At 38.2% G+C, this 24,388-nt stretch overlaps 1 protein-coding gene across 1 annotated transcript in view; it reads right to left on the reverse strand.

Moving 5' to 3' along the window:
* The window catches only part of LOC146004605 (sialate O-acetylesterase-like), a 67,485-nt gene that overhangs the window by 34,419 nt on the left and 8,678 nt on the right, over positions 1 to 24,388 (reverse strand). The window contains exons 3-7 of the mRNA XM_083143479.1: positions 23,649 to 23,792; positions 15,822 to 15,901; positions 13,940 to 14,026; positions 3,637 to 3,775; positions 207 to 375 (exon numbers count right to left, since the gene is read on the reverse strand). Coding sequence (XP_082999605.1) covers positions 207 to 375; positions 3,637 to 3,775; positions 13,940 to 14,026; positions 15,822 to 15,901; positions 23,649 to 23,792 — 619 coding nt within the window. The remainder of the gene's footprint in view (positions 1 to 206; positions 376 to 3,636; positions 3,776 to 13,939; positions 14,027 to 15,821; positions 15,902 to 23,648; positions 23,793 to 24,388) is intronic.

Below are 24,388 nucleotides of genomic sequence, written 5' to 3' on the forward strand. Positions count from 1 at the left end.
GTACTAAAGTAAACGTGGTTCCATATATGTACAATTATTATTTTTGCTAATATTACTATTGAGATGAACACTGGGGGCGCGGATAGGGGCGAATCTAAATACAAAGGGTTGCGCAAGAATCCTTTTGCAGCCCCCTGGCTCGCCTAAGCCTATCCGACATATGGATACACTGTTTAACCAGCATGGCTAAAGGATGAAGCCCTCACCCTTCCACATGCCGCGAGGCTCCGCACACTTCCAGCGCCTCTGGGGAGCTCCAAGCCTCGATGCGAGTGCCTCCCCAGTTGGTCTCCAGCAGTCCTATGGGCCTCTGCAGCTGGTCGTACAAGCGACGGCCATAGAGGAAGCACAGGGCTGAGAATCCGGGTAACGAGTCTGCAGAGAGAAAGAACATTACTTATGTGCAAATTGGCCGAAAGATGAAAGACACTTCATTTCAATGCGATGCCAATGGCATTAAGGCCCCACTGACCTTTCGTCGGCCAGCCAAGCTGCTATCTAAAATCCCTCTCTTTTTTAAAAAGAGCTATGATATTGCATGTTCTGAACAATTGGCAAGTTTTGGATTCCTTCTAGAGCATTCAAGTGATTTTTTTGTGTGCTTTGCTTTCGCTGATGTCTAGATATGTGTGATGGAAAATTATCCATGGGTAGCTACGAAACTACTGTATATCCCTAAATGTAGAGAGCAGCGAAAACAGACTGCATAAGGATTGATGTGAATGCTTTAGAAGGAATTCTAAGCAGAAATAGCTTTTCCGAATTTGAAATATCATCGCAGGTTTTCGAGAGGAGAGGATGTTCGAAAACGACGTCGCTGGTGTCAGCCAAAGGTTCAGTGAAGGCAAGATTTCAATGAATCTGTACTGACTCGAAGGGTACGTGATAAAAATGAACAAATTGCATTAAATTATTATAGAAAATTAAGTTATGTCTATTAGAATCATCTGATTCTAAAATGATTGTTGTTACAAAACCTTAGTTTTGAGCAACGATCAGAATTGTAACCACGACGTACAAAAATGTAATGTAACAACTTAATCTTTGCGCTCTCTGCTATATAGAAACAACTTATATCATGCCCTTCCAACAAAATTCTCCAAAATAAATGTGCAAATATAACATCCTTAACGCAATGTATCTAAACCAAGAAATCACAAAATGGATATCGTTCGATGATGAGTTTCCGGTAAGCTCTCGCACTTAAATACATTAGGGTAAAGGGTGAATAAGTCATCATTATTCAAAAATAATAACAAAAATATATACGAAAAAAATGTTCGAGAAGCCAAATCTGTTAATGCCGTGGACTTTCATCATTACATAATACACAGACTGTTATACTTCTAGCGCTGTGGGTGGTAATTGTTGAGTAGGGGATGGGGTGCTTCCTAGAAACTTAAAGACAGTTGGGGGATGAGACACGAGATGCACGTATAATTGGTATAATTAGTTTTCCTCCACAATATCCCACTCAATTCGAGCACAGTATGCTACATAACTAAGTCTTAGAAATATTATTAGTACTGACAATGTTGATAGCAAGACGATAAATCAACTTGAAGAAGAAAGGTTCCGGGAGGGAAGGTTGGTGATGGACTGAACATGCTGAGAGGTATAGTATGAAAAGTAGTAATGGGTATAGTATGCGCTAGCTAGTACAACACTACATAGAAAATGCTGTGACAATCATAAACTGACAATATTTTGGCATATGCAAGTAGTAGAACCTGTTGTCATCTTCAGCCAAGATTCAAAACTAGAAAATAATCTCTTTATGTCTCTTTTCATTTATTTACAAATTGCAGATCATTTGAACATTGTGGTGTGTTTGATTTTTTCATGCAGGTGTATGGATACACTTGGAAAGGGAAGGGAAGTTGTCTTTAGAAGATTATTCTTTGTGAACTTTCAGTCGACATACTTTTCTCTTCTTCTGTAGTAGCTTTATAGTCCACCATGGACTATCAAATCCTCAGCCATGTATTCCTCCACGGAGTCTAGTTATGAATTTCTTCGAATGTCATCTAACCTTTTTTCTATCATGAAGTTTTATAAATTTCAGCTTCTTACACAATGAGCTCTTGGACAGTTGAAAAATGTTTCGTAGCGATATCATTTTTGCTAATTTAAATTCTTTCACTACTTATAGTTTTAAAAGCTTGTAGAGTCCATGGGTATACCTTGCTCTCCAAATGCTGTTCTCCTTCAATAGGCCGTATATTATCCCCAGAAATTTATTTTCAAAAGATTCCACAAATAGATGTTTCCCCCTATAGTTAGCTACCAGGATTTCAAGCCATACTTCAGTACTGGTCTTATTATAATGTCTTACAGGATTTAACTTTCGCCTTCCTAGTTATGTACAGGGATTGTAGTTGCTATAAGGCCAAAAATATCTCCTATTGGCAATATATATTCCATGCTTTAGCTTACGTATTGAACTGATTACCCTTCGAAGTACTACCCTCTATATAGGGGATGTTACGTATACTTTTTCTGAGATATTTCCGTATCTTCCCGATGGTGTAGTGCTAACGTCGTTGCCTTGTAATCAGTAGGTCCCTGGTTTGATATACATAGTGGTTCGGATCCCACTTTAAATTCTAGGTCCATTCTCGATTAGCCTAACTGTGGATAAAGTGGACTCAAAAAAATTCTAAAAAAAAATAACTTAGATATTTCCATATCCATGCTCTTTCTTGTGCGTTGATTGCCAATCCCATATTATTGACTACAGAAGTTGTATCACGTAAAGCGTTGAATGTGCTTTATTCGTATATCATCCTCATCGGACAGGAGTTCTATTGACTTATCCTGTGATGTATTTCTTGTTTCTAATTTTTATGATTACCTTGAGAGCCGTAGCAGACGAGAACAGTAACCCTCTGGGCACAAGGTTTTTGAAAGCCCTCTTTTCAAATGTGCAGCGATGTTCGAAAAAACCTATAACGACAACTAACCACGGTAGTTGGGTGTTTCTTTGTGAGTAGCATATTAACACTGCAGTTGCCACGTGGAAAGTAACTCCTGTCATTGATCACGTGGATCACTATTGTAATCCATAGAATATTATTGTTCTTACTCATTATTGTTCAAAATTTCTCTAATTTTATATCAAGACAGTTCTTTTTTAAGTATTCTGGTTAAGAGAGGGAGGAAATTCTAAATCTAGTACATTACATTTGAATGTGATGAAACAAAACAAAAATACATATCTTAGAATCTTAAGTTTTGTTATTTTCTTTTCCAAGATATGCTTATATACACGTAATTATATACGTGGAAATGCTACGTATCCGAAAACACTCCCGTCAATGGTCGTGCGGATCACTATTGTGGCCCATTGAAATATGAGTTGTAATAATAAGTCAACAATAGATAAATTTTAAATAAGGGCTGAACCAACATAGTCTCTGGACTGTTCCAGGCAATCAGACTGGGAGTCAAGGTCAATGTTGCCAAACTGCTGCAGCAGGGGAAATTATACGAGTGAATTACTATTGTGATCGATCTATGCGGCCACTGAAATGTTAAATCCTTAAGGTAAATCTTCACTTACACGCTGTGGGTAAGTGTGTGCATTTATGGAATTGTAATAAATTAAAGCATGAAGATATAGTAATATTGACTCACTATCAGTCGGGGCTGTCCAAGGTATCGAAATAGAGTCGAGGTCTTCAAGCAGAGTTTCTGAAAATTTACGTGCCACGTTCATGATTCGAACGTTGGTGTAAGACAAGCCGTCGGAAATCTCTTCGCTCGAGTTGTAGATCTGTGAATGAACAAATGTGTTAGTTTTTATATGTATGATTAGGGTTCAAGTTACCAAGTATCGGGAAGGCTGTGATTTTTTTTTCAATGTATATACATATGCTGGAAATGTGTTGACAGTTAGATTATAAAGCGTATTTCATTTTACAGTTAGGTTAGAAAGCAAAATGGCTGACTTATTGAGCAATCGACGTTCCACACTCGACAACTTAGAATAAAGAAGAAATGATTCAATGTACACTCACCAGGAGATAATACTGGGGTCCTTTCCTTCAGTCATCTCTGGCACTTTTTAATACAAAAGAAATTACTGTAGTTATACCGAATTATGTTGGTGAATTCCAAGCTTAATCGTCTATTTGTCAGATTTTTTTTTTTAAGTAGAATCACCACTCAACTTCAACAGCCCAGACAGGAAACTATAAAAAGTTCCTGTCCTGTAATGACAATCGGCCACCATTTGTAACTTATAATATGTGAGGTATTTTGGTGAAAGCCTTTTCCAGAGTTTTGAAGAGCGAATATCGTATCAGGCGTGATACGAACCCGGGACCCCTGGCGTCAGAGCTCAATAGACTAATCACTTCGCCAAGGGGCCCGGCTGAAGCGTTGAAAGTAACTTGTTACAAGTACAGTCCCTGCCAAAAGTTTAAGATCACCAACTTTTTTCATATAAATGAATCCTGACCGAAAGTTTTTGGTACAAATATGGAGTGAAATTGTATGGAAGTAATATAGTGTGTGAGGCATATACGTCTTTTAGTTCTTGAGATACGAAAGTGGAAAATCAAATATCCAGCATTTTGAAGTACAAATGAATGTGTATACACATAACCGACGTCGTTATGACAGCATTGAATTTCGCAAAATAAAAAAAAATACAGCGAAAACTGAGAGGTCTTCAGATAACAATATCTTCCTTAGCGACTGTGCTGGAGTGAACACATTTTATCAGTCATTAGTTGAAATGTGTGTCAATAGATGCCGCAGAAAGACATATCTCGAGTAGCAGCATTTTGCAAGTCCAAACCGGTTTTTGTTACGCTTGATAATAAACAGGCTGTTTGAATCACAAGCTACATGATAATGGGGAAAAAATCTGTGGCCGTGAAATGGCAAATTATCGGTATGTATACATGTACAGATGCAATAGGATTCATAGAGAACTTGCAGTCGAATTGAATGTGAATAAAACATGTGTGGCGAACACAATAAACAAATTCACGCAGCAAGGTACAGTGGTTGATAAACCACGCTCTGGCCGTCCCAGGGTAACGTCTGTACGCAAGGACCGGATTATCTCTGAAGTATGGAATGAGATTACGCCCCAAGGATGCCAGAAATTGGTCCGCAGCATGAGAAAACGTTTGCAAATGCTTGAAACGTAAAGGTGGACCTATTGACTATTAACATTTCACACTTCATTCATCTAATTTCAGGAGAAATGTTTGTCTCCAAGTATATTTTCAAAGTTTAGACTTATTGATTTTGCAAATTGTACCTTTAGATGCATGTATTAGTTATAATTGCATTAATATGCCCTTACACTTTCTTGATCTTGATGCACCTTTCAATAACCTTACATAATAATTCCAATTTTGTATTAAAGTGTTTATTTCATGAAAAACACTCGCATATGTTCTTTTTCTGTTTGTCTGAAAAACACATGACAAGGTGGTCTTAAACTTTTTGGGAGGGAGACTGTATATTACACCGGCGACCTTCAGTGGATCCCTAAACTGCGCTGACACGGGAATTGACAGGAGATCATATAAAATAAAGTAAAGACAGCGTTATGCAAAAAGTACTTTAACGACAAGACTAAACTGGCTTAACGGCTTTAACGATCGGAAATTTGAATCCTCTTTAAATAGATCGCGATAACAGATTTCGCTCTCGGTTGTAGTCCGAAAGTTATAGAGTAATCAGTGGTTGTCTCCAAGTTATAGATTGAATATCGGTGCTACTCAAGAGTTTGAAGCGGGAAGTTACGCTCCCTAAAGACGTTTCATTTCAGGACCGTGCCTTATCTACCAAATCAGCGGAGACAATAATCTCTACAGAAATCTACAGGTAAACGAACATCCTTTCTATTGTTATCATGATCCCGCCTTGTCCACGCAATAGAAGTGTTAAATGTTGAATATCGCTCGTGTTTTTCCTTATTACACAGGGTGAGTCCCGTTACATATAAAAGGTACCTCTCGTAGAGGCGAGTGGCTTTAGGCTGGGACAGCCTAGATTCGATCCCTAACAACCCGGTAGAGGTTTTATACGATATAATGCTTGGTCTATATTATTTATTTATTTACTTCTTCTTTTGGATGACGAAATTAAGGCACAAACCTTTTCTTACACTTAACCATCTCTACTTCATGTTACAAATTTAGTTGAAATATCTAACAGTTTGCGAAATATAAAACATCAAAATACCAAAGAAAATAAAAAACACAAAAAGAGAAATACACACAAAAAGAAAGAAAAAAAAACAAAAAAGAAAAAAACACAAAAAGACAAAACACAAAAATGCACATGCTGTAAGAAACGTAAAAAATGCACGTACAGCATGAACACACACATAACAAAAATACTTAAAATACAGAAAAATCGGTCGGTGTTTGTCCTACAAATTTAGATCAAGAAAGGTTTCATTTTATTGTCTTTCCTTGTTTTCAGTACTGGTAAGTTGCCTACAGAAGATGCTTTCTTAATTTTGATTTGAAATTGCCGAGAGAAGAAGAGTTTCTTATGCCATTGGGGAGCTTGTTCCACGCTCTGGTGGCAGTGACCGTGAAGGAATTTCCGTAAAACGCTGTCTTGTGGGAGGGGATGCTGAGCAGGGAGTTGTTTCGTGAACGGGTAGCAAAGGTGTGTGCTGTGCGGAGGGGTTGAAATCGTGAAAATAGGTAAAGGGGTTCTCTTGAATACACTATTTTGTAGAGCGCTGTAAGAGCGTGGAAGCGACGGCGTGTTGAAAGGTCGAACCAGCCTAGGTCTTTGAAAGCCGGGGTAAGGTGGTCAAAATATTTGATGTTATAAATAAATTATACACAAATGTATTTTGTATTCGCTGTAGACGTCTGCAGCACTTATCGAAGTGAATTCTACCTAAGATCTTCTGTCGTAGATTATTTATTTCAGAACAAATAGAATACTTACTGTATATCTCTATTGTACTCAGAACAGATTTTCGAATTGGGACTTGCAAAACAAAAGCTTTACACAGTGACGGCGATTGGGTTCCAAATTGGGCGAGGAGGGGGACAAGATGCCAAAACTAGGGGGTTCAAGGACAGTTAACTTTCCCTTGGTACATAAGCAGGGTTGCAACACGTCTGGAATACCTGGAAAACAGGGAAATATCAGGGAATTTTGCGGATGGTCTGGAATTTACATGCATTTTGGAGCCTGCAAGAGAAAAAGTTGCAAAATGAACAAGTTGTTTACTTATGATTCTCAGTCTCGTGCAAAATTATGGTTCCTTCGAATTTCTGTAATATATTTTCATTTTTATAATACTAGATAATAACAAAGAATAACAAAGGAAAACTTGTAGTCCAGATATCTGATTGATCACTAAAGTACATTGACAAATGATCAGAATTAGGTTGGTGGAGATGAGGTTATCGTCTATTATTTTATAGATAGATTGTTGGTATTTGCTATAGAATTCATATATGAAAGAAAATCTCTCCAGTTGCCGTGTACTTATAGACGTAAGGAAAAAGAACAGCATTTTCTACGACACTATAAATCCGCCAGAAAATGAAAAATTGTTTATGGTTTATGAACTTTTTCTCTTGTTTTTATATTGTGGAGATCTGTTATGGTGAAATAATGTACCTCTGTTACCTTAGCCTGATTGTTTCACCCGGCACATTTGATGCCGATTTTAATTTTACATTTTACTCTTCGAATTTTCACTTGTCTTGTGTGTGTAGAATGAAACTTGCTAAAAGAGAGTTGTGAATGTGAATATTCATAATAATTAAAAGATTATATATTTAATTGAAAAACACAAGGCTCAAGAGCAAAAATCATGATGATAAACATGTCTGGAAACTTTAATTTTTGGACTGGAAAACCTAGAAATGTCAGGGAATTTCATAATAAAAAAATCGTAGCAACCCTGATAAGGTTTAGCATAGTGCGGGAGCTTAATCGCCTACTGCATCTACAATATCAGAAACAGGGTTGGCATGTTTAAACCAAAAGTGTTTTAAACAACTTGTTTTAAAAGTTTAAAACACATGGCTTTGTTTTCTTCACAAATGTTTAAAATATTTAAAACAAATAGTTTTAAACATGTTATTTCAGACTTGTTTGAACACATTTTGATACTTGATGTTTGATAGTTTGTAGTTATTTGCTTGTAGGGGTGTGCGGGACAGAATTTTTTGTGTCTGGACGGGAAATGTTGTAAATCCCGACATTCGGGACGGGAAATGTTCGAAATTTCCGGTGATCTGGAAATCTGGAATTCTACACGTCATTTTCACATTAAGTGATTGTTTTGGCATTTCTGGAATAAAAAATAACAGTTTCCGATAAGTTCCAGAGACTTGCAATGCAGAAAACGTCGAGAATTAACGACTTTTTAAAATGACCATTCGGTATTTCCCAACTGCTAGGGATCCCGAAGAGTCGAGAAGTCATTTCCGGAAGACGGGAACCGGACGGGAATTTTTTTTCCCGATCCCGATCCCGACTTTTATGGAAGTAGTGTAAAATACTATAGGATGAGCACAAAAATCATACAAATGAAGAGCTCATATGATTAAACAGATTGATTTGGCTATACTTAAAACAATGTCAAGATGTCTATATGAATCAATTGGCCAAGTGTGCACACAGTTAAATCTAAAGAATCTTGAGCCCTAGTGTACAAATGAAGAATTGCACAGTGTACAAATGAAGAGCTCATATGATTAACCAGATTGATTTGGCTATACTTAAAACAATGTCAAGATGTCTATATGAATCAATTGGCAAAGTGTGCACACAGTTAAATCTAAAGAATCTTGAGCCCTAGTGTACAAATGAAGAATTGCACAGTGTACAAATGAAGAGCTCATATGATTAAACAGATTGATTTGGCTATACTTAAAACAATGTCAAGATGTCTATATGAATCAATTGGCCAAGTGTGCACACAGTTAAATCTAAAGAATCTTGAGCCCTAGTGTACAAATGAAGAATTACAGTGTACAAATGAAGAAAACTAAACAGATTGATTTGGCCATGTATGCAAAAGCTGAATCTGTGAGATTGTTGTTTGTAAGCCTGCTAAAGATATCTAATACAATACAGGATTACCTTGGACAAAGGCAGGCTGCAAATTGAACTGTTACCTGTTTTCTTCCTAATCTTTGATCAGTTTTATGCCCGGGGCAGTAATTACTTAGCTCAGAAATACATTAGTCTGTCAGACAGTTTCGATCGGGAAGATTGATGCATTGCTTGACCTGGTAATAAATTATGCAGGCTTGGGCGCTTTCATATTCCATTATTGCTGGCACGCATCGGAGATAATCTACACAGAAAAAAATAAGCTGAAAGGGGGCATTATTGATATTTCTGTGCAATTCTAGGGAAAATTCCCTTTGCATGATAGCATGCAGGCCTGACACATGCCATTGACTCCAATTCACTGGAAGGGCATGAAACTTTAATTGATATTTCTGTGTAATAGGGGAAATTCTTACTAAAAGGACATTACTCCTTTGCATGACAGCATGCAGACCTGGCTCCAATCCTAGAAGTCTTTGCTCTGAAATTTTTTAAATTTTTTAAATTTTAGATTTTCTAAATGCCTGAAGTATATCAGCTAAGAGAGTCACATCAAGTTTTAAATATGCCTTATGATAATCACCAAATGTCTGGCATTTTAAGTTGCTCCACATCAACTGGGCATGGTGATAATCATCATCAGTAATTCCAGATGCCCTGAGTTTACTGTAGAATGCTTGTTGTGGTGGCAGAGAACACTCATCAAATTTAGAAAAATCTGTAACATAGTCATATGGGTATACACCCTTCCGCCTAATTACTTTCAGGTCCTGATTTGGAAACAAAGCACATGTGATTTTGAATTGATCATCAGATAATTGATTGGCCAGAGTAGCCAGGCTAGCCGACAGAATTCTGTATGAATCAAGAAATCTTAAGTGAATGGGAACACCATTAACGTTAATTATCTTGCTAATAGCTATATATTTCTCATCATTTTCTGCTAAATTATTTAAATTCTGCTTGTCAAACCCCTCGTACCTGATCAGATGATGAAAATCATAATTCGATGCACCATGGCAAAATATAGGGACACATTTTGGCCTCTGGATCTTAATATTACAGCTATTACACACGGCCATTTTGAATTTACCATCTGTATGAGAATGGTGATGCACCTTGATATTTGTATCTGAAAATTCAGAATCACATACCGGGCATTTTTCTGCATTGTTGAAATCTTCAATCTGATCCTCTGTTAAAGGCAACATAGGTTTTGATTTTAATAAGGCATTAGATGCTATGTCATGGCATTCATTTTCTATTCTATGTGCAAATTCTTTGATGGCATCTGGTCCCATGTATAAATATTCTTCACTAACAACACCATCCTGTACAACCACATAATAAAAACTAGAAGGCTCATGTAACTGGAATGATGTAATTGAAGATTCATCAGGATCTGGGCTGCATAATGCAAGGGGTTTGAGGTTTGATTCAAAATCACAGACTATATATGCTGGGTGTTCCAACAAGGCTTCAAATTTTTTGAATTTGGCATTTTCACTTGGATTAGGCATCACCCTATGAACAGGTTTATGGTTGCCACAGTATTTTAAATGTTCAATTAACTTGTTTTTAGCAATTTCTGCATTTTGTTCCCGAACCCCATTTATTATTTTTTGACCATCAAATACAGTCAAACATCTTCTACACAACTTGAATATTGTATTAGATTTGTCTAGTTGTTTTCTGACTAAAGCTTCAAGACTGTGTATCAGAGTGTAATGATATGTGCCATCCTCTTCAATTAAGAGCAGATCAATCGGAACAGCAGAATCATCATCAAGTGTACTGATTCTGAGAGGATCTATCAAGCAATTGCCACGGCCAGTAGAACAAATAAAAACGTTAATAGATAATTGTTTACCATTGATATCCCTGGCCTTTTTTTTTTTTCAAATTTATCAATATTCTGAACAGACATTGGATATTCTAAGCCCTCCATAGCATCATCAAAATTGTGTTCATATTGTTTATAATAAGTTATTCTCTGAGGATTCCTTAAAACTGGATACAAAGCAGCTAAAATACACCACAGAAAACATTTCTCATCGTTATTTTCTATGTTAACCACGGCTTTCTTGTTTTTGATATTGGCAGGTAATGGCAGATATGTAGAACCATGTAATGGGCTGAATTCCGAAATATTAATATATAACTTGTGTGGAGATCCACATAGGCTCCATCCTGATTCTTTTGCAGCAAATTCAGAGTGTTTAATATTCAATTGATCTATCAAACTGCTTATTATTTTGTCTGAATTTGTATTTGAATATATAGCTACAGTTTCTGTTATGTGGTGCTGTGTAAATTTTGTGCCATTTGGTTTCTTATATTGTGTAAACAATTTGAGGGACAGCTTATAAGAGCCATTTTGTGCATTTAGAATTGCCTGCACATCAGGATTTATACTGTTCAAAAAATTCTTAATGTCACATCTTGGCTCTGATACAAAACTGTAATCCCTAAGTTGGCCAGCAAAACTGCTATAGCGTGGCTGCTTTGCTGCTCTAGCATTAACAGGTGTTTCAAGCTTCCTTTTCAGACCAGATGTAGATGGCTGTGAGGGCAATGTTGATGACTGTACATAACAAGTACACGTATGCCTATTGTAATATGCTTTGCTTAATATTTTATGGCATCTTGGGCACAATTTAGTAGCCTTTCTGCATTTCTTAGGATCACAATTATGCCGGTGCCTAGCCCAATTAGAACTAGATATATTTTTATTGCATTGATTACAATATTTCAAGTTTGGCATTTTTATTGTTTATTTATATAAAATTTCTTGGTCAAAAAAAAACAGAACTATGGATAGTAAGCCAAAACAATTATAACAGCAGTTAGTGGCTGAGCTGGTGCTTTTATACCCAGACAACAGCAATAACTAGGCTCTGGTGATCCTCAATATAGAGTAGTTTTGCTCTATTATGCTGTTGTATAACACACTTTACCAGGTATCAAACCCGGGAGCTATCAGCTGGATATCATCTAAATACAGTCAAAGTTGGACTTTGGACATGCAGTGAATATTCTCAAAGTCTCACGTGTGGGGATATTATTCTGCCACATGTATTTCAATCTCACACACTCTACCAGGCCTCAAACCCGGGAGCCTCTTGATTACAAGGCAATAATACCAACACTATGCCATCAGGGAGGCCCACACACTCTACCAGGTATCAGACCCGGGAGCTCTTGATTACAAGGCAGCAATATTAACACTTCACCATAGGGAGGTCTCAAACCCGGGAGCCTTTGATTACAAGGCATATAAGCCATGGGGCTATGCCCACGCTCTACTGAGTATCAGACCCAGGAGCTATGAGCTGGATATCAGCTAATACAGTCAAAGTTGGACTTTGGACTTGCAGTGAATATTCTCAAAGTCTCACGTGTGTATATATTATTTCAGAGCAAAGACTTCTAGGATTGGAGCCAGGTCTGCATGCTGTCATGCAAAGGAGTAATGTCCTTTTAGTAAGAATTTCCCCTATTACACAGAAATATCAATTAAAGTTTCATGCCCTTCCAGTGAATTGGAGTCAATGGCATGTGTCAGGCCTGCATGCTATCATGCAAAGGGAATTTTCCCTAGAATTGCACAGAAATATCAATAATGCCCCCTTTCAGCTTATTTTTTTCTGTGTAGATTATCTCCGATGCGTGCCAGCAATAATGGAATATGAAAGCGCCCAAGCCTGCATAATTTATTACCAGGTCAAGCAATGCATCAATCTTCCCGATCGAAACTGTCTGACAGACTAATGTATTTCTGAGCTAAGTAATTACTGCCCCGGGCATAAAACTGATCAAAGATTAGGAAGAAAACAGGTAACAGTTCAATTTGCAGCCTGCCTTTGTCCAAGGTAATCCTGTATTGTATTAGATATCTTTAGCAGGCTTACAAACAACAATCTCACAGATTCAGCTCTTGCATACATGGCCAAATCAATCTGTTGAGGTTTCTTCATTTGTACACTGTAATTCTTCATTTGTACACTAGGGCTCAAGATTCTTTAGATTTAACTGTGTGCATACTTGGCCAATTGATTCATATAAACATCTTGACATTGTTTTAAGTATAGCCAAATCAATCTGTTTAATCATATGAGCTCTTCATTTGTATGATTTTTGTGCTCATCCCATAGTATTTTACACTACTTATGGATCCCACACACCCATATTTGCTTGGTTTGTATCTATGCTTTTTCATTCAGTGCGTGTCATTTTGTTTACTGTCATACAAATCTGTTATGTGGCTGAAAATGTATATTGAATTAACAAAGAAACATATTCATGATGAATACTCGTGGGTCACTTTTAAAACACCTTTCTATGTTCTTTTTGCAGGTGTTTAAAATATTTTTGAAATTGAATACTACATGGATGAAACCGTTTTGTTCCTCTCCTAATACACTGCAAAATGTGCACATTATTGTTAATGTCAAAATTTAGTATTATTTGCATTGACGATAAAAAAATATTTTAAAAAAACACCAGCTACCACGTGGACTCAGTGGGACCTGGCAACTGTGGGTTAGTTGAAGCTTCTCGAACAGCCTACATGCGAGATTTTAGACTAACCTAAATGGTATTGTAAGAAGTTAGTTAACTGTTTCCTTTGTAATAGGAACACAGTCCATCCTTCGATGATTAATAGATTCCTTATTAATCATTATTCTTAGAAAATAAGTCTTCTTGGCATTATGTTTTAAACATTTTATTAGTTTTGAAAAATGGTTTTTCCGTTCTTGTTTAAAACACTTTTTAAAACATGTTTAGAACAAAGAAACTGTTTGTTTTGTTTCCTTTAAAAGAAACATAAATTTCGCCAAGCCTGATCAGAAACAAGATTTATCCGTGTACTTACGCTGTTCATGTTAAACTCCATGTTACTTTGTCCGCTGCACAACCACACGTCTCCATAGAGCACATCCTGCAATTCAACGCTTTCGCCCTGAAAGACAGTCACATGTTTTCATACTTCTCACAAAATCGAAATTGATCTTCAGCGTTATTGTATCAGCAAATCTTCAAACCATGTACGTACACATATATCCTTAATCGCACTTAAGGTACTGTTATTTCTAGGACTGAGCCGATACCAGATACTTTTCCACCATCTTGGTCTTTCACATCTCACGTGGTCCGCCAAAATGACACTTTCGCGGAGTCAAATTATCCTGGAAATTATGAACAATTCTAACTTTCTTCATATTTTGCACCAATTCTGCGCGAAAATCTGGATTTTGTGATACGTCACATCTACTTCAGGTGTTCCCAAACTATTTCATTTGCTCATAGTGTTTAAAGATTTTTCTGTGGCCCAAGTCAAAATGTAGGCAACGATCAGTGTGGTTAGTTTGTTTACCTTAAGTTAAAACATTAAGAAATATTTTACATGTAAAAAGTACTAAATAAGTACATATTTAGAACAATTATATAATTAATTGAATTTGCCACGTGTAGACTAACAAGTAAGTGTTATTTCAATGAAAATATTGGAATATTTTGCTGAGCCCCTGTAAACCAGCGACGCACACTTTGGTAACCACTGATCTACTTTAACATTCTGATGTAGTTCTTGAATACTGTAAAGCAAATATCTTGGTAAATTGATGCAAATTGTATAATACTTATCCCACCAATATTGGTCGATATTTTGAACCACTTTTAATTATTACAATTATTAAACATCGTTATCGGTGGGAATCGGGAAGGGTATAGGTATCTGTTCAGAGTGATATCGGCTCAGCCCTAGTTGTTTCTGCCTTTATATAATTACCAAAAATACCAAATACACAGAAATGCACCATACGTATATTATATAACTCTAGAGAAATTCCACCAACTTTATGTTCGAAAATAACATTCTTATTTTCCTATTACCAGGGTGCGAAATCCTGGGGTAACGGGAGGATTTCCCCAGCAACAACCATGTTGGCCTCAAAAATCCCCTCCACCAAAAATTTCCGGGGGGGGGTTAGTTTCTGTTATAACAAACAAAAGATAAGCAATTACTTTCAATTTGAAATATACTTTACTAAGAATAATATCGAAAACACACACAAATTAGTGTAGTTGTGAGTATTGAATGCATTCTCTCTCAAGAGATCATTAACAAATCTACATCAAGACGCGCAATTAAAGTAAAAGAAGAATGCAAGAAAATAATAACTATGAAAGCTAATTGAATTACATTAACATAAAGCACAAACTAAACAAAAACTTACACAGAATAAAACCACTTCGACTATTTCATATTTTTTTAACATCTTTAAAAAGTTACTAAAGGAATTAGTTAGCTGCTTTGCAATATCTGATATGTATGAAAGTAACATATTAATTTCCTTCATGTAATTAATAATAATAATAATAATAATAATAATAATATATTTTAATTGAGTATTTCATTTTTACTTTTAATAATACACATATGTGGTGAGGAGGTTTGTAGATTAAGAACTTTCTCCCCCACCAGGTTTCAATGATTTCGCACCCTATTACTCATTACTCATGAACTACAAACAAATAAACTTACCTGTTACCGGCTCGGTGTGTAAACCACCTTAAGAGGTTGACTTTCTAACTCGCCACAGAAGTTTCCGGGTTCGAGTCCCGGTTTGGGCATGGATATTCTTTGTGCCTGTACCTTCATCAATTTCTTCAAACCAAAACTCATCCTCATCGTCGCGATTAGCCAAAAAGTCGAAGAAAAGCGACTCTAATAAAGAAAATACAAATGAACGTACCGTTGAATCCTGAACTGCAGTAAGTGTGTAGGGTCCCCCTTGATCATGAGGATCTAATTGAACGCTCCACACACCATTACCTAGTAAATAATAACAAAATAACATTAAGTAATTGGCTAGTATTCTTTAAAATACGTAAGTTTATAATTAATACTGAGTTAAATAAGGTCACGAATGAACTTGGTTTCTTAGTCTAATGTAATATATATATATATATATATACAGGGTGTTTCTAAAGGTCGTTTACAACGCTTGGGAGGTGATTCCTCACACGAAAACAAGCAAAAAGTCTAAGTTCCATTTTTACGACTGAGGCTTCGTTTCCGAGATAGGAGCCTCGCAAAAGGTGACAAAGTGAACGTCACACCTGACTGGGACGAATACTATAACAGATAGAGAGGCGGTTCCAAGGGAATCATAAAGGAATCGTATGTGCTCAGTCCGGAAGTCACTATGAAAAGTTCACTGCACGCATGCGCAATGGAGTCCTCAAAGGAATTGGGGATTTCCAGCAAGAACAATACATGGAAAGGGTATGTAACGCAGCAAGAAGGACCGTGACAATGAGAAATGCGTTCAAGACAACACATCCCGACCTCAAACATCAAAACATGAGCACCGAACACAAAATCCGAAAAGTTGAGCACGGTTGCATACCCCAGTTACACGCGAGGAATGAACGAATCATGTCATGTGGCATACGAGAGACACATTACTCCACCAGGAGGAGGGAAAGAAAAACACAATATCAGATGATTGCGACAACGTGTATTTTTACACGCGACAACTACGTAATATCCCCCCCCCCCCACACACACACAACAAACAGCAAATGCTACAATGTCTTATGCACAGACAGTGCGTGTCACTGTACACCAACTGAAGATGTCACTTTCAAACACACAAAGGGGGTGGGGAGCAATACCAAAAGTGTTCGCATGCGATCATTGTGACGTAAAAGAGACCAGTTTTGGAAGCGCTGCACAGGCAAGTCTGGCTCTCGTAGTCTACGTTTGACTTTCATGACTGCTGTTCCCGCGAGTGGAGCTCGAAGGGTTGGTTCTCTCCGGCAGTCGTTCCAGTCGTGTTACATGTGCTGGGATATGATCAGCAGTTCGCTCTAGGTTGTCATACGCATTGAAGAGTACTAGTGTGTTGTATTGAAAGAAGTTGACGTGGTGGAGTGGGCAAGTCAAGTATCGCTACAATTGGTCTGTGGTGTTCGTACGGTGATACGACCAATTTGTGCAGTGTGCCAGTGTTAAACAAAAACGATACTTTGCAGTTCCAGCTCCCTATTACACAGATGGCTGCGTATACGACCCAGCAGCTAGCAGACATGCATCTCATGTATGGGGAGGCACGTGGTAATAACCGTAAGGCAAGGCGTCTTTATGGAGAACGCTTTCCACATAGACGTTTACCGTCTCACACCTTCTTTCAGGTAGTGGACAGTCGACTGCGTAAAACAGGGTCAGTGTTACCACCGCGGCAAGAAGTTGGAAGACCCCGAAGTGTACGCACACATCAGTTTACAGAAGATGTGTTAACATCGGTCGCAGAACATCCTGGCACCAGTACGCGAGTGCTTGCTCGGGCACGAAACACGTCTCATGTGAATGTTTGGCGAGTGTTGTCAGAGGAAGGAATGCACCCTTTTAAACTGCAGAAAGTACAAGAACTGTTACCTCGTGACTTTCGCCCTCGTATGGAGTTTTGCCAATGGTTGTTGCATCAGCTGGACACAAACCCTCACTTCGGGGCAAACGTATTGTGGACAGATGAAGCCATTTTCACCAGGATGGATGTCTTCAATAGTAGAAACAGTCATGTATGGAACTTTGACAACCCACATGCACTTTTTGTGGCCCATCACCAGCACAGGTTTTCAGTGAATGTGTGGTGCGGGATAGTACATGATCATTTAATTGGACCATACATTCTCCCTGTTCGCCTGAATGGTCGCACGTATCATGCATTTCTTAGTCAGGTTCTGCCTGAACTGTTGGAGACCGTACCTTTGGCACTGCGGCAAGAAAGGTGGTACCAACAAGATGGGGCACCAGCTCATTTCGATCGTAATGTACGACATTTCCTGCATGACGTGTTTCGCAATAGGTTCATTGGTAGGGATGAGCCTGTGTCTTGGCCACCGAGGTTGCCAGATCTCAACCCTCTCAATTTTTTCTTATGGGGAGAAATGAAAACCCTCGTATACGAAACACCTGTCACATCAGCTGAGGACCTCGTTGCTCGCATCAACGTCGCCGCCGCGACTGTACAGATCGACCACAAGGAAAAAAACCTTGAGACGAAAAGTCCCCGCGGAGCTTTCCCTTCTTCCCTCCACCTCGGGCCATAAGGAAGCATGGTCCACTCTCCCCCTCCTCTACTCGCGGGAGTACGGTGCACAGGAGTCGCGGGTCTGCGCAGGTTGTTTTGCTTGTGGTTCCACTATAGCAGATACACCTGGCTTGTTTGCTCGTACTCGACAATCCTTGATTCGTCGCTGTCATCTCTGCGTAGAAGTAAACGGCAGACATTTTGAAAACCGTCTGTGATTATTGCCCTCGGCAAATCTCAGTGAGAACACTCTTGGTATTGCTCCCCACCCCCATTGTGTGGTGAAAGTGACATCTTCAGTTGGTGTACAGTGACAGGGACTGTCTGTGCGTAAGATATTGTAGCATTTGTTGTTTGTTGTGTGTGTGTGTGGGGTGATATTACGTAGTTGTCGCGTGTAAAAATACACGTTGTCGCAATCATCTGATATTGTGTTTTTCTTTCCCTCCTCCTGGTGGAGTAATGTGTCTCTCGTATGCCACATGACATGATTCGTTCATTCCTCGCGTGTAACTGGGGTATGCAACCGTGCTCAACTTTTCGGATTTTGTGTTCGGTGCTCATGTTTTGATGTTTGAGGTCGGGATGTGTTGTCTTGAACGCATTTCTCATTGTCACGGTCCTTCTTGCTGCGTTACATACCCTTTCCATGTATTGTTCTTGCTGGAAATCCCCAATTCCTTTGAGGACTCCATTGCGCATGCGTGCAGTGAACTTTTCATAGTGACTTCCGGACTGAGCACATACGATTCCTTTATGATTCCCTTGGAACCGCCTCTCTATCTGTTATAGTATTCGTCCCAGTCAGGTGTGACGTTCACTTTGTCACCTTTTGCGAGGCTCCTATCTCGGAAACGAAGCCTCAGTCGTAAAAATGGAACTTAGACTTTTTGCTTGTTTTCGTGTGAGGAATCACCTCCCAAGCGTTGTAAACGACCTTTAGAAACACCCTGTATATATATATATATATAAAGGTTTAAAATTAGCTTCCTCAGCCATCAGCGGAGATTTTCAACCTCCAAATCAAATTCATATCTACCCGTAACCAGTGTGCGAATTATCGAAGGGGGGTGCTGGGGATTCCCCACCACAAAAAATGTTATCCCCAGCAGATGTTTTTCAATCCCTGCCAAGGACTCTTATCCCCGCCAAAGAAAATGAAATTGAAAGTATATAGTATACCATTTCTTAACTATGGAATAGACACCACTAAAAAATCGTCCGGGAAAACACTTAGTTAACCTTTAAAACAATTGCATCCTATTTGAAGTTCTATTTTTAGATATCCCATTCTTTATTTGTTTACCTTGCGTTGCAGGGGTATTTACTTATCCCAATCTTCTATTAGAGAGGAAAATAATGAATTATAAGTGTAGTGTAAAATAAAACTAATTTTATTTACATATTCACTATAATATTAATTTAACTCAAAACGTGATTATAAACAACACTTTTAGTTTCACCTCCAGGAGCAAGAATAAATAAATTGAACGGCTTTGGGAATGTCACTATTCATCTTAGCGACCCCGAAAGCTATGGATTCCACACTAATATCGGTCGTTTTCGATTATTTTTATATGCCACCCCTTCCCACCCCCACCCCTAGGAGTGAGAGGGGTGTCTTACCCCCACAGTATTTCTTTCCAGATTGTAAGTCATATGTGTACCAAGTTTGGTTGAAATTGCTCCAGGCGTTCGAGAGTTATGCCGGAACAATCATACATACATATATACACACATACATACATTTTTATATACAGGGTGAGTCAAAATTATGTGAACAATCTTTTCTATAACGAAAACTCTGAGCGTTCACATAATTTTGACTCAGCCTGTATATAGAAGATGATTGTCGTCGTGTGCAAAAAACTCTCAAACTAACGCTGATGCTCTGTACATTGTCAAATGAACTGCAAGAGTCTACCGCCGTGGCAGAAAGAACTCATTTCGCCAGCTTTCTTCGTTATCAATATTTTTAGCAACATGCCTCATTGAGTTGATTGATAGAGTGATTGATATTTGTTCAAGTATTCTCGGCCTTACCAGTTTAATATATACTTTTGTGTATGGGTTAGGGTGTTTTTAGGATGTACATATACGGTTTCTAAATGATATCATAACATTTAATGTATTTAGTAGGTACTTAAGAACTGTAAGGCAATATTACAGTTTTCTAACTGGTTGCATATACAAATTTGCATACCTGAAAAAACACTACCCCCCCTGAAATGAAATACAAATACGGCACCTCCTAAAAACTAAAAAGCTTAATTTGCACACTGTCATGACCCTTTATGAATGTGGTGGGGTAAAATTTCGTTCTGCCATTTTGAAGAATTTTGGCTCTCGTATATCGTATTTATTACCCCATAGGCTAAGCATTTTATCAAAAAGTAATTGAACATCTTCATGAATGACATTTTATCATTGTAGAAATTCACAAACTGTCATGTCGTACATGTACTTGCTATTTCTTAAACTTATGTTTATCTACATATACACCCTGTAAGAAGTTAAATAGAGAAATGGCAGTATAAGACCCACTTCCATTCAACTAGTAACTACTTATATAAAATAACCACGACCGTTTTTAAGGTACGATGCAAGTGTAACATTTTCCCACGGTTTTAATATTTAACTTGTCCATATTGTCAGGGAAGCATTTGTTTCAAGGCACATGTTTTCGTTACTAGTTACTTGGAAAACGTAAATATGTTATAGTTACTGATTTCAAAAAGTAACTAGTTACAGTTAACGTTACTCGAAACAGTAACTGTTACTTCTATTTGCGTTACAAGTAACTCCTTACTTTCAAGAGCTGGCGATTGATTACTTTAGTCGATTTAGATAAATTTTAAGGAAATGTGCCGACCTTCGTGGCGGAGTGGTTAGCACAGGGAGCCCAGGTTCGAATCCCGACCTGGCCGTGGATGTTCTTCAATTCCATCATATCATCACTCAACTTCATTTTAGCGATTAGCCAAAGTGACAGAAAAGCGAAGTAAAATAAAACAAATCAATCCTCGAAGAAAGGTAATATTGTAGGATGCATACTTAATGCCGCGGCAGCTCAGTCGTTAGGACGTCTGACTACCATGAGAGAGACCCGGGTTCGATCCTCTGCGGGGCAGAACCGGGATTTTTCCCACCTGTTCAAGCGGCTCCGGCGCCCACCCAGCGTCGTATAAAGTGGGTACCTGAAGGAAAGTCTGGGGGGTAAGGGCGACCAGGGGCGTGGTGCTGATCACATCACCCCCACCTTCGGTCGTGATCAAGAAAGTGTCGGGCCCTAACCCCAAACTCCCTATACGCCTACTTGGCGTGGTGCATAACACAGGGGAGCACTTTAACATTTACCTTTTTTGCATACTTAACTTTTTAGAACGAAAACGTATAAACTTCGCTCGTTTGTATCACCACCTGCGCAAAAAAATGCTTCTTAATATTCTAAGAATCTGATATATTCCTTAAAGCCTTGCTACCAAAAGTTTCAGAAATAAGTGTTGCTGGTTTCGTCCTGTTTGTTAATATTATAATAGCTATTTCACACTTTGGGTACACAATATTTATTTATTTATTTTTCGCTTTTCTGCCACTTTTGGCTAATCGCGATGGTGGAGATGAGTGATATGTTGAAATTGATTAAGAGACACTCACAAAGAACGTCTGGGTTTTGAACCCGGGACTCCTGCCATGGTGTCGTACCTGGTGATGTGCCAACCACTTCGCCGCGGAAGTCGGCACACATACTAATATCAAAGCACTATTTGTCACCAAGCTGTACTGTAAATCCAATGACTCTCACAATGTTTATGTAAAACAGAAATCAAATATACGAGTAACGTTTTCTGCTCAGTGGCAATGCTAAAGGGGCCAGGGGACACAAGCCCTTTCCGAAAAATCCGTTTGCCTCCACGTGTGCCCTTCCTCCCGCTGTTGAGAAAACCGTCCATCTGTTACTGATTACTAGGGAACGGAACTTTATGTGCTAAAAAACTCAGAAATATTTATTTTTTATGTGTCATAAATGTTGAAAATATGTGATAAAAACAGGAAAATATGTGACAAAAATAAAAACATTTGGTAACAAAAACAAACTATAACATGCATTTTAAACACCTGAAATTAGTTTCTAAATGATTACCTCTTAGCGAGCTATTTTTTGGAAGAGTTGCAGTGGATCACCATAGTTCTTTCCAAATTCTCCATTGTAAATCTGTGACGATTATCTCTAAAAAGCATCTTATATTGTGAGAAAGATGGCTCCACGTCACAAGAAACAATTCTTGCATATTTGAAGCACGAAATGTCACTAACGCTGAAGTTTTCCAAAGCTTCCTCTTCCTCTACTTCACCTCCTTCCAAAACACATGCAATTTGGCACAATGTTTAAAAACCTTGGTTTTTTTTTCAAAAATTCTGTACATTTAGACATTTAGATCCAGTGAGTTCTTTCAGTTTCGTTTCTACTATACGGACTTCACCAATGGAAGCTGCCAAAGTGTTCGCGGACGATTCAAGCTTTCATATGGAATTAGAGAGAATGGACAGGTTTGTTGAGATGTATGCCAATTCGACTTTTAAGGAGGGCTCCATCAACAGTTCTTGCAGAATTCTTCTTTGTCGAGATCATTTACAACAGATACAATTTTTTTCAAAGTTCTGGGCATAACATCTGCATCGCGTAACTACAGGTGTAGGGGGAAGGAGAACCTCAGGACATTTTTGTTTAAAAATGTCTATTCTTCTAGGCGACTTGATAAAAACTTTCTTCCCATTTGAAACCAGTTTATCGACATTGGGATAAAGAGCTCTTATCTTTTCACATATTCTACGCAACGCATGCGCCACACATGTAACGTGCACCATTTTGGGGTAGCTAACGGCAAGACCACTGCATGTAAGCTGCAGCATCTGTCAAGAGAAGAACATTGTCAAATTTTATGTCTTCTGGCCACAATAGCTGCATTGCTTCATTAAAAAGCCTTGCTATCGTTACGTGTAGCCAGCCCCAGCTACTTACAGCTATTTTCTCCCGATAGGATCGTAGGCGAGGTGCCAGAAGTCTTCCAGCGAGCGTTTTCAAAGACAAAACAAACCTAGCACTCTCGATATGAAAGAGGTGCGGAGAATAAACATTTTTCCTTGGAGGATTTCGAGGTAGATGAAGTCAACGAGCGATTTTATGTATTTAAAATGAAAATTCGCAAAATATGTATTTACATACGGAAAACTGGAAAATATGTGTTTTTATGTAAAATAAAATTTGCTGTGTTGACATATAATGCTATGATAAGAATTTTGGCAAAAATGAGGGTCTCTATCTTATCGCAGAAAAAACATTTATTTACCTAAAGTTCCTTTCCCTACTGATTACATTCAACTCTTCTCACTTGCAATCCCTCTTGAGTGATAGTTACATTAATGTAAAATCTACGTTTATGTTGCAGTGAAAGAATAATGTAAATTGCATTTGATACTTACTGTCGACCTGTCCCTGATTCTCTGCTCCATCTATGCTAACGGTGACGGTGGCACCGGGATCACCATAGCCCCAGACATTGGCTGACTTTGGAGCCATCTGGAGGACCATGCTGGAAGCATAGGAGGAAGCCAGACTAAAGGCAGCTGAAAGAAATGAAGAGAATATAGTGTTGGTTGATGTAACATTTCTATCTCCTGACCTGAGACAAATGGTGAATACGAACATTGACATAGTAGACATTTACATGGTAGTATCGATATTTGGGGATGATTATTCAATCCGTCCACTCCGAAATATCTTCGAAGTAGTAATGCAAAAATATAGCACAATGCATGTAACATTAGCTTTGATTGAGGCTTTGTTATATTTCCAATATTTCAATTTCTTGCGTAGAAGTAGAATTATTGTTGTTATGAAAAGGTGTTGAAATGATAAACTTTTTAAAAAAGTGTTTTCTGAGGATTTTTCTCCACACAGGATGATGACGATGGTGATGCTATCGGGTGTAGAATCTCGTGTTATGAAAAAGTTTGAGGACCAGACGATTATGAATTTTTATATCTATGAGTTCTGCATGTGCAGAAATCGCACGCAATAGTGTTTTCGTACCATTTTACATATTTTACCTTTTGGTATTTCCTTGTCATAACATTAGTTCAATATGCTGACCAAGGCAGAATTTATTTCATTTTAAAACATAAACTAAACGTTACGTTTCAACCTTCTGGCAAGGTCTTCT

Source organism: Lepisma saccharinum, chromosome 22 (genome assembly GCF_977018435.1).
Source record: "Lepisma saccharinum chromosome 22, izLepSacc3.1, whole genome shotgun sequence".
Taxonomy (NCBI): Eukaryota; Metazoa; Arthropoda; class Insecta; order Zygentoma; family Lepismatidae; genus Lepisma; species Lepisma saccharinum.